Raw genomic sequence first — 11,635 nt, forward strand, 5'->3', positions numbered from 1 at the left:
CACGGGGAATACTCTTGTGGTGCAGGGTGCGTAGAGTGGGACATTTTTTTCAAAGAAATTCAAAACAGACTTCTGGAAGATGATTTTTTAAGAATCTTGCTGGCCGTGTTGGAAACAACCCCTGTGCCGGCCCCACCCGGCCTCACGTGGCCACCTCTCTACCCCCTCCACGCAGGCCTGGCTCCCTGGGATATATACGCCTGTCTGAGTTCAGGCAGGAGCCAGCAGGGCCACCCATCCAGCCACCTCACAGAGCTGCCCAGTTTCGGAGGAAGGCTCGCCCAGCCTCTGCACGCAGGTTCCCCGTGCACGGCAGCTGCAGGCCCACCATGCCAGCTATGCACATGCTGCTTCTGGCCTGCCTGGCGTGGGGAACAGGGGCCAGGACGGCCCAGCTCCGGAAGGCCAACGATCGCAGCGGCCGATGCCAGTATACCTTCAGTGTGGCCAGCCCCAGTGAGTCCAGCTGCCCCGAGCAGGGCCAGGCCATGTCAGCCATCCAGGACCTACAGAGGGACAGCAGCGCCCAGCGCGCCGACCTGCAGTCCACCATAGCTCGGCTCAGCTCCCTGGAGAATCTCCTCAACCAGCTGACCCTGGGCCAGGCTGCTGGGCCCCAGGGGAGCCAGGAGGGGCTGCAGGGAGAGCTGGGCACCCTGAGGAAGGAGCGAGACCAGCTGGAGACCCAAACCAGGGAGCTGGAGGTGGCCTACAGCAACCTCCTCCGAGACAAGTCAGCTCTGGAGGACGAGAAGAGGCGACTGGCGCAGGAGAATGAGGACCTGGCCAGGAGGCTGGAAAGCAGCAGCCAGGAAGCGGCCAGCCTGAGGAGGGGCCCATGTCCCCAGACCCGAGCCACCCCTCGGGAGGTGCAGCCAGACTCCAGGGAAGGTAAGGACGCAGGTGGGGGTCTGCCTGTCCCCAGGTGACACGCTCCTGGGGACCTGTGAAAGGTGTCTGAGCCTTCTCTTCCTGCCCCTCCTGCCCCCCAGAGACCACACGCCGAGCACACCACCCGGGGTTAAGAGGACAAAGCAGGTATTTTCACATATTTCCAGCAATTTGGCTCCTGCAAGCTGGTGTGGTTGGTGGCTCTGAGCTGGTGACTAGCCAGCGCAGAGGTTTCATCTCCCGAAGCAAAACAAGAAACCAGGATCAGGGGAGAGACGCGTGGAATGTGATCAGTAGGAGGCTCCCAACTGTGCTTTTTGGAAAACTATTCTTTTTGAACCTGCTCAGAGACCATTATTCCCACCCTTTGGTGCCAGAAGGGCCTCTGTCCCTGGGAAGGCAGCACATTAATGAGATACTAAGGGGGTTCTCTGCAGCAGCACTTGGGGGTCCCTCCATCGTCGTTCTGGAGGTTTTTCCTATTCCTGGCTCCTGTGAGAGCCTCTGCTTTTAATTAAGTTCCCGAGGCGGCTTTTCTAACTGAGCTGCTCTCTGTCCCTCCTGGCCCACATTTGCTTGGGGACAGGTCTGTGTACTTCAGGGGACAGGCACACTCTCCCCATTAGCAGGGGAGACAGTAACCGCATCACTTCTTGTGAAAGCTGTGCTCCTAGTGTTCCGGGTGAGATAAGCTTTCCCGCCAGGAGGAAGCGAGCCACGGTGCAGTGGCACAAAGTCTGGACCCTTCATCAAGAAGAAAGAAAAGGCTGGAGGGAGGGCAGGCTCTAGGCTAAGGGGACCAAGAGACAGGTCACCAAACGGAGTGTGTGACCCCTGACTGGCTCTTGCACAGACAGGGAGAAAGTCACAAGGGACGTGTGGGACCTTTGAGGAAATGCGAACACCGGCTGCACATGCTGCTGTCTGAACGCTCGGGTCCTTGGGGGAGAGAGTGGTGGCACCGCTGTGAGGAGAGTCCCTTGTTCCAAGGAGATGCCTGCTCAAGGGCTTGGGGTGCAGGGCCAGGAGGTTGGCATTTTGCTGTCAGGGGGTTCAGCAACAATTAGAGGACAAGAGGAAGAGGCCCGACAGATGTGGCAGACAGTTAACAACTGGCCGGTCCAAGTGCAGAGTCCACGGGGGCCGGGGTGGGGTAGGGTGGGGGGGAACTTTCTTAGTATCTTTCAAAATAACTTGATGGGAAAAATATTTTCTAAAAAAAAAGCTTTCTACAGGAAAGGCAAGATCTGCAGAGGGGTGAGGCTGGGGAACCCGAGTGGACGCCTGGGTCAGTTATTTATCTCTCTCTGTACCTTCATTCCGCATCTGCGATTCGGCAAGGGAGAGCCCTGCTGTGAGGAATGGCTTCTGCAGGGAATGGACTGTAGGGAATGGAGGATTGGTTAAAACCCTGCATCCTTAGAACTGGGAGAGATCCCACTCGGAATGTTACCACTAGGGAGAGAGTTCTTCAGAGGTTAAGGGTCCAAGGCCACACAGCTGGTCAGTGCAGAGGGAGCCCTGACTTGAACTTGAGTTTGGAAGGACAACAGGGAGTTACTCCTGGACCTACCATGGGCATCACCGATTTCAGGACGCTCCTGGAATGACGCTCTCAGCACAAACCCATACATGCGTGTGCAGTGAAAATACAGTTAATGTCTTGTCTTTTTTAATGACTGTGGCCGTTTAACAGGTCTTTGGAATTTCTCAGCCGTGTCCTCCGATTTTGTACTTCTTTTTTGGGGCTTTCCAACTGCTCTGCTTTTGAACTCAGGCACCGGCCCAGTAGAATCAGCTCCAAACCTGGAGTCTCTTTTCTAGCAGTGGATGGTTTTCGGCAGGAAATTCCACTTGTGCAAGACCGTGGAACTTGAAAGGGACCCCACAGACCCCAGTGCCGCTGGCTCATTCTTGCGAATGTGGAAACTGAGGCCACCGCTAGTCCTAACTGTCACCGCCACTGTCTAGCTCTCCTTGGAGCCACAGAAGTTGCTTGTTCATCCCTGCACACACGTGACAGAAAACACTTCAATACGCGCACACGCCTGCACACAAGCCCGCGCTCTGAATGGAAGCCCAAAGCAGGGGAAATATCGTGAACCTGCGCTCTTCTCTGCTTAGCCTTTGCTTTAGGCGGGTTCCCCCGCAGACCAGAGCCTGGAGGCGGCTGTGTGCAGGTGGTTCCTGGTGGGCTTACCTCAGGGGAGAGGGAGAGGATTCAGGGAAGGAATCAAGATGGGCAGGGGCCTCTCAAAGCCACCACAGTGGACGACAGCAGCTCAGTCCCAGTCGGGACCTAGAGAGGGCCTGTCCAATGTGACAGAGTGGGGACCGTTCATCTGTGACTCTGATAAGGCTATGGTGAGGGCCACCAGGCGTTCTAGCAGACTCCCACACAGTCAGAGAAGCTGGGCAGGGCGGGGAGGCAAGGTCCTGGCCGGTGACACCTGAGAGAGAAGGGCCACCTCCACAAGGCTGGGAAAGGAAGCGGCCTGGGAACCAGGCGTGTCCAAGCCCAGTGCCGAGGAGTCCCAGTGCCACAGGACCGGGACGATGACCCCCAAGATTGGAAGTGACACGGGTAAGCGCCCAGCCCAGGGCTTGACAGAGGAGCCCCCCCATAAGTGGACTGCCACTACAAAGGGCCTCTTCTGCTCGAGTTCCGTCACCGTCAACAGACACGCAGCATCCCTATAACACACGCGTTGATCCTAGAGACAGAGCCCACTGGGACGAGTCCATGAGCCGATCTCCACTTTCCGAAAGTATTCGTGGCAACCTCTAAATATGTGGGCACTCTTCTTTTTTCCTCATTCTCCTCATTTAAGTTTCATAAATATATTTGTGTATCTATTTGTATTTTCTTCGGGTGCTGGGGATTTAACCCAGCCCCTGGGGTGCTCTACCACTGAACTATACCCCGGTGTTTTGTTTTGTTTGTCATTTTGAGACAGGGTCTCTGAAGTTGCCCAGGCTGGCCTCAAACTTGCAGTCCTCCTGCCTCACACCCCAGGTCGCTGGGATTATGGGTGGGCGCCACCGTGCCTGGCTCTTCATTTAACAAGACTGACTGGCCAGGCCTGCTGGTGCACGCCTTAATCCCAGCTCCCTGGAAGGTGGACACAGGAGGATCGCAAGTTCCGCACCAGCTTTACAAAGTTGGCCTCAGCCATTTAGGGAGACCCAGTCTCAAAGTGAAACAGTAAAAGGGGCTGGAGATGCAGTGGAGATAAAGCACCCCTGATCTCAGTCCCTAGAACTGCAAGCAAACAAACACACACACACACACACACACACACACACACACTGAACTTTTCAAGCAGTGATAATATTTAATATATAAATATTTAATACAATATCATTTGCATGCTTATGCAAATGAGTTAATGAGCTTAGTTTCTAGGTCAAGCTTCCTAGAACGAGTTTAGCAGAGGAGATTAGGGCAGAATAGACAGAGAACTTCCAAAATTTTATAATAGACATCAAACCACAGAAGGACTGAGTTTTGATTTTTTAAGTCATAAACCTTTTAACTCTGACACCACACAGTTGCTAACCTTTTCATAATCTCTGTTTTTTCTTTGCATTCAGAAGGAAATGTTAGCAACTGAAATATTCCAGGGAAATTTGAGTTTTGACACATCTTTACTGAGGAGCATTTCACTGATAGTATCTTATGTAATCCTTAAAGTAACCTCATACAATTGTGAGGTTCAGAATACTGAGGCTCAGAGAAGTTGAACCACCTGCCCAAAGTCACACAGCTGGGACTTGGCAGGACTGAACTAGGAATCTACAACTTCTGGCTCAGCCCAGGCCCCTTCACACAAATGCTTCCTGCCTTGGGTCCTCGTGCCAGATGGCTCTACTCTGGGGTCTGAATGTTGCCAGATGCTCCTGGCTGACACAACGAGCTGCAGCCGCGGGCTCCCAGTCCAGCCCTCCATCTGCCAACTGGGAACTGGCCTTGCGGTCTTGCTGGGAGCCATTCCCTGACATTATGTTTTGCTGTGGCTCTTGTTTACCCCAATGAGAACTGTGAGGCGTGGTTCCTGCACAGCAAGGAAAGAGCCGGGGGAAGCTCAGGCTGCAGGGCTCAGGAGCCTGCAGGGCAGTGCTGGACAGGGTGGGACTCAGCACCAGCCAGTGCACCTCCACTCTTCCCTGGCGATCAGGAGAAGAGCCCGTGGGGTGCTGCTGTGAGCAGCCCCAGAGCTGTGTCTTTACTGTGATGCCCACAGGGCACTGGGCTCAGCCCCAGAGCCCCAGAGCAGGGTCACTCCCCAAGGAGCCAAGCAGCCTGGCCTGGTGGGGAGTAGAGCCCACAGAAGGTACTACCAGGGACATTCGGCATGAAGACTAACTGTGATGACAGGGCCACTGTAAGACAGAGGTAAACTCCACGTGGCTCCTCAGAAGAGGGAGGGGATGGATGGCAGGATGGACTTGGAGGGTCCAGACCTCATGGGACAGGGTATGCTCAGCCCATGAGAGCAGACGAGGGGCTGGTTGGCCTGAGCAGGTCTGGGGCTGCCAAAAACTTCCTGAGTGCAGGGCACAGGTGGGCCGAGCGCCTCCCGGGGCCTGGGCATCCAGGAAGTGAGGACAGGGCCAGCAGGGCCTTCAGAGCACTGCGGTCCCCACGGAGTGCTGGTTTCCGTGTGGGAGGGCGGTGGAAAGTCGATGGCCAGGACGAGGCTGCAAGGTCACAGAGGAGCAGCCGGGGCAGGGCTCCCTTGCATTCTGCACACAGGGACAACCCCCCACAGCCTAGTGTCCCTCTAGGGTCCTCTACTGAGGTGGGTTGATAGTGCACTCACTTTACACACGGGCACCTTGGCTCTCCCACGGCAGGTGTGAAAGGGCAAGTGTTCAACTGTGAGAATCAGGCCTCCACAGCAGGCCACGCCCACCACAGGTGGACAAGCTCACATCCACAACTGGCCACACCCACCATAGGTGGACGGGTTCACATCTATAACTGGCCACGCCCACCACAGGTGGACAGGCTCACGTCTATAACTGGCCACGCCCACCACAGGTGGCCGGGTTCACGTCTATAACTGGCCACGCCCACCACGGGGTACAAGGGCTCACACCTGCCACAGCTTTGGTTTTACTCCAGCCCCACCAGTGACTAGCTGTGTGACCCTGAGCGAGTTACTTAACCCCTTTGAAGCTTGCTTTCCTCATTTGCGTTTGGAGATAACAGTGCTCACTTTCAGAACTGCTCTTGTTTGGTCTTGTTATTTTGCCTATGGGTATTGAGCCCAGGAGCACTCTACTTCTGAGCTACAGCCCTGCACACCCTGTGCTCCCCTCAACCCTTTTTTTTTTTTCTTTGAGACAAGGTCTAAGTTGCCAGGCGGGCCTGGGACGTGCCATGCTCCTGCCTCAGCCTCCTGAGTGGCTGGGATTACAGGAAATAGAGGAATTGAACAGCAAGCACCGAGCATGTACTGGCTCACAGTAGCACTTAATGAGTGATGGCAACGACTGAATCTCATTAGCTGCAGAGGGCCGTCCCCCAGCCTTGTCCTACTTCCCTGAAAGTCTGAAGCACCACTCTGTCCCCCTCGGCTGCAGCCTCCTGAGGGAGAGGCTTCCCATGGGCACCCCTCCCCCTGTGGTTGGCATTTCTCCTCTCCTGGGACCTACCGCAATACAGACTTCAAGATAGTTGTTTTTAAAAGAGGACTTTGGGGGGCTATTTTAGGTTCACAGCAAAATTGAGAGGAAGGTACAGATATTTCCCACAGGCACAGCTTCCCCCCTTCCTGCGGACCCCCCTCAGTGATAAAGTTGACAAACCCATTGACACATCATAGTTACTAAGACCACAGCTTACGCTTTGGGTGTTGTAACTTCTATGGGTTTTGGACAAACATAAAATAACGTATCCACCATTAGGGTACCGCGCACAGGAGTTCCGTTTTCCCAGAAGCCCGCGTGCAATGTCTGTTTATTCCTGCCTGCACCCTGCCCTGGAAACCACTATCTTTTTACTGTTTCCATGGTTTGCCTCACACTCTCTCTCCCCTCCCCCCAGTCCTGGGGATGGAATTCAGGGCCACTCACATGCTAGGCAAGCACTCCACATCCCCAGCCCTTGAATTATTATTGTGTGTGTGTGTGTGTGTGTGTGTGTGTGTGTGTGTGTAGCAATGGGATTGAACTCAGGGGTGCTCTATTACTGAGAGATTCCTCCTGCCTCAGCCTCCCAAGCAGCTGGGATTACGGCCACAACCCAGCACACAATTGCCTGGGGATCTGTTGGCCTTACTGTACTTGAACCATCAAACCTACAGTTTAAAACCTCCACACCTGTTTAAAATGATCCTTGTGGGCCACTGCTTCATCCCTGGAGTCAAGAATTGCTTTGAATCCTAAGCAAAGGTAGGACCCATGGTTGCAATGACCAAATGTCTAACCAGGGTCACCCATGTTCTCCCCTTCTCACAGGAACCTTGCACACACTCGTCCTTATGCAGTGTGGCCTCAGAAAGAGACATTTCAACTGAGTGTGTGAAGCTTGACATGTTACTAACAACTGCATATTTCAAAATCACTAGAGAGAATTTTGAATGTTCCCAACACAAAGAAATAATACATGTCTAAGTGGTAGACGTGCCAATTACCATGAGCTGATCTACTGAAATGTCACTCTGGGTCCCAGTGATACATGTGTCAATTAAAAATAAAAATGTATTTTAAAAATAAAATGATAAGCTGGTTGTGGTGGCACATGCCTGTAATCAGGGCAGGCGGAGCACAAGTTCAAGGCCAGCCTCAGCAGCTTAGCAAGAACCCGTTTTAAAAGAAAAGAAAGGGATAGGGAGGTAGTGATGAGGCTCCCCTGGGTTCAGTCCCCAGTAACACACATCATACCCCCCCCCAAAAAAAAATAGAAGAAAGAAAAAATCTGGAGTTTTCTTATAAGATGCTTGTATATGACAAGGAAAACCTAAGTCACGGAGCAAAAAAATGTTTTGATATTCAGATATCTAATTGATAAGAGCCTTAATATTCCTGAAATCACACCTCATACACTCATAAGCCTGCCCTTCTGGTGGAAAGTATTTCAAAAGTGCAAAGTCTTATTTTATTCTGAATATCCAACTCTGTGCTAGGCAGTTTGCTAAGTAATTTAATTGCTATGTAATTAGGTAAGCTTTTTAAATATGGGATTTTTTAAACAGTCACAACAGTGGGAGAAAAGAATGAGCCCAGGGCAGCTCCGAGCCCCGCCCAACAGTCTTCCCCTGCCTGATCCCCCACCACACCCCGGCATCATCTTAAAGCAGATCTCCAACGAGGAGATCTAACTAAATGCTCTCCTCCACAGTCGATCCCTGGCCCGTTTCTTCTCATGGGACCGCCTGACTCTTTCTCTTAATACAGCTTCTCAGTGGAATTTGGACACTCTGGCCTTCCAGGAACTGAAGTCGGAGTTAACCAAGGTTCCGGCTTCCCAGATCTTGGAGAGTCCCTCTGGCCGACCCAGGAGTGACGATAACGGTATGAAGTTGGGTGTCTTCCCTGCTGAGCCCACGTGGCCTCTGCCATGTCTTGTTCTGTGTTCAAATTTGGAGAGTAAATGCCCTCAGGAGTGACCTCCTTGGGAGCAGAGACAGGGAGGGACTGAGGACAGGAACCCACCCTTTCCTCTTGCCAGGGCAGGTCCTCAGGGAGCAGCCTTTCCCAGGAGAGTCCGTCTCCTGCCACCCACCCTGGAAGGCAGCTGGGCTGCACCGGGAGAAGATGAGCAAGGCCTGTTTAGCCCACTTGGTCATTGCATTGCACCTGGGAGGTCACAAGCCTCAGTAGCTCCTTCACACCCTTAGCCTGAGGGCCAGGTAGCTGCCCTGTCCCATCTAGCACTGTCTGTTAGTGAAGGTATTTCTGCTGAACTTCGGCCACCTAGGAAAAGCACAATTGCCCCTCTCCAAAGTCTTCCCTGAAGGAATGATTTTTAGAAGCTCTGCCTGTGTTACTGACAATTACTGTGAGCACTGAAGGGCACCCATGGGGACGGGGTAATGAAATATTCAAAGCATGATTCAGTGAATGGTATCCACCTTCTGTGTCAACATTGAAGGTGCCCGCTAAAGTAGAAATCTATTTTGATTCTGCTAAATCTAAATTTTCAATTTTTTTTTAAGTGCTGGGGATTGAACTAGGTTCGAGGTTTCTTCTTCTGAGATACTCACGTATGTCAAGGAAGACCTCCAAGTCCACAGCAAATTTTTTTTAATATTCAGATATCTAATTTCTAAGAGCCTTAATAAGGTGGGGAATGTGCTCCACTTCCAGTCTTCTTGTATTTATTCATTTTAATTTATTTATTTGTCACCCCCAGCCCTCTTGATTTTTGATTGAGACAAGGTCTCGCCAAGTTGCCGAGGCTGACTTTGACCTTCCTGGGCCTCCTGAAGAGCTGGAGTCACATGTGTCCACCACCAGGCCTAACTAGAAGTTATTCTTATAAGGAATTCATTTTCACTCTTTTAAAATAACTTGAAAGTCATGGGAAGTAATCTGATGAACACGCCGGGTCCCGCCAAGCTCGAGTGTTGCAGATGTGGTTGAAGCTGTCTGAGGCCTCCCCCTTGACACTGGGAGGAGTAGGAATCCCTTCCCACGACAGACCCCCCCCCCCACATTTGCTGTGCATGTTCTCTCTACCCACACCTAACATGTCTAATCACACCTCAAACTTGAAACAGCCCTGCTACCCAAAACAGTACTGCTGTCCCCCGTTGCCTGGGAAGGCCGAGGCGTGCAGAGCTGAGCAGCTTATTGAAAGTCAGGCCTGTTTGCAGCCAAACCCAGCTTTAAGCCCAGACAGCTGGTCCTGGGGCCCCTACTTCTGCCTGCTCTGCTGCTTCCACTCTGTCACTGCCTGTATTTGGAGAGCTGATGGATACGAGGTGCCTTTTTTTAAAATTATTTTTTTAAATCCATCAGGCTGTGGAGAACTGGTTTGGGTAGGAGAGCCTGTCACCCTGAGGACCGCAGAAACAATCACCGGCAAGTACGGAGTGTGGATGAGAGACCCCAGGCCGGCCTTCCCGTACACGCGGGAGACCACGTGGAGGATCGACACGGTGGGCACAGACATCCACCAGGTCTTTGAGTACAGCCTCATCAGCCAGTTCGTGCAGGGCTACCCCTCCAAGGTGCACGTGCTGCCCCGGGCGCTGGAGAGCACCGGTGCAGTGGTGTATGGGGGGAGCCTCTATTTCCAGGGGGCCGAGTCCAGAACCCTGATCAGGTACGAGCTGAACACGGAGGCAGTGAAGGCGGAGAAGGACGTCCCGGGGGCCGGCTACCACGGACAGTTCCCGTACTCGTGGGGCGGCTACACAGACATCGACTTGGCTGTGGACGAGACGGGCCTGTGGGTCATCTACAGCACCGAGGCCGCCAAAGGGGCCATGGTCCTCTCCAGACTGAGCCCGGAGAGCCTGGAGCTTGAGCAGACCTGGGAGACCAACATCCGTAAGCAGTCAGTCGCCAACGCCTTCATCATCTGCGGCACCTTGTACACGGTCAGCAGCTACTCCTCAGCCGAGGCCACTGTCAACTTTGCTTATGACACGGGCACAGGGGTCAGTAAGACCCTGACCATCCCATTCAAGAACCGCTACAAGTACAGCAGCATGATCGATTATAACCCCCTGGAGAGGAAGCTCTTTGCCTGGGACAACTTCAACATGGTGACCTATGACATCAAGCTCTCCAAGATGTGAGGAGCCCCAAGCCCTACCAGCAGAGGCAGGAGGAGATAATGCTCAGGGCTCCAGAGGGGTGTGGGCTGCTGGGACAGCCATCCATGCAGAGCCAGCGGCTTCTCCTGTTCCCTCGATGCAGGAGACTGCGTGAACCACCGTGGCAGGCAGGGTAGCCATCTGAGGGCCGAGACAACTTTGTAGTAGGATAGATATTCTTTTCTTCTGTCAGCTTTTAAAGGGATGCTTGTCCAAGAGAGTTCCAGGTTTCTGTAGATTTGGGGCAAGAGCTCAAAGGCCTGGTGGTTTCTTCATAAAACCATTACTCTCACAAGTTGCACGGCTCCCTAAGCCATGATAAAAGCAGCACTTCTAAAGGAAGAGAAATAGCCCCGTGGCCTGCACTGAACTTACGTAAGAAGTGTTTACTACCACTGGCTTCTAATGCTTCAGGAAGAATTCAGTTGTGTATTCTATAACCCCTGGCCTTGAAAAATAAAATGATCATATATGACATCAACTTCCCTGAACTGTGTGAGAATCTTTGCCTAAGAGAAGCAGATAATTCCTTTGGGCTGGGAGATGTGACTGCAAAGTGCTGGGTGTGTGTACGAGTGTGTGCGTGTAACCAGGAGGCTTGTGCTTGGTTTCAAGGCTGCGCCCAGATGGCACCAGGCACACAGTGGAATCCACGCCTCCATCTCTTCGTGTTCCTGGCCCTTCCTAAAGCATATTCCATTTCTCCCTCAACTCAGCCTCTCTGGACCCTAGGTCCCCTTTGGCTCTTATCTGTTGTCCTAGTATCAGTTGTATAAGCCACCATCTCGGGTGAGCAAACCTCATAGTATTTTTCTCCAATTCTCAAAATTTTGATAAAATGCATATAACAACGCTTACCATCTTGACCGTTTAAGTGCATGGTTCAGTGGTAGTAAGCACATATGACGAGTTGTTCAACCATCGCCCCATCTATGTTTAGAACTCTTTCACCTTGTAAAACTGAAACTCAT

General features: G+C 52.6%; 1 protein-coding gene across 1 annotated transcript; it reads left to right on the forward strand.

Moving 5' to 3' along the window:
• Positions 1–226: 226 nt before the first annotated feature.
• Positions 227–11,145, forward strand: Myoc (myocilin). Its single transcript, XM_076831575.1, has 3 exons — positions 227–891; positions 8,296–8,412; positions 9,862–11,145. The coding sequence occupies exons 1-3, from the start codon at positions 330–332 to the stop codon at positions 10,644–10,646; spliced, it is 1,464 nt and encodes a 487-aa protein (XP_076687690.1). The 5' UTR covers positions 227–329; the 3' UTR covers positions 10,647–11,145.
• The last annotated feature ends 490 nt before the right edge of the window (positions 11,146–11,635 follow it).

This window comes from Callospermophilus lateralis, chromosome 13 (genome assembly GCF_048772815.1).
Source record: "Callospermophilus lateralis isolate mCalLat2 chromosome 13, mCalLat2.hap1, whole genome shotgun sequence".
NCBI lineage: Eukaryota > Metazoa > Chordata > Mammalia > Rodentia > Sciuridae > Callospermophilus > Callospermophilus lateralis.

Bases quoted from the DNA above. Each gene is read 5' to 3' on its own strand.
- Myoc (XM_076831575.1), top strand. From the start codon at position 330: ATGCCAGCTATGCACATGCTGCTTCTGGCCTGCCTGGCGTGGGGAACA. The intron at 892-8,295 runs GTAAGGACGCAG...CTCTTAATACAG, and splicing joins GCAGCCAGACTCCAGGGAAG to CTTCTCAGTGGAATTTGGAC. The intron at 8,413-9,861 runs GTATGAAGTTGG...TAAATCCATCAG, and splicing joins ACCCAGGAGTGACGATAACG to GCTGTGGAGAACTGGTTTGG.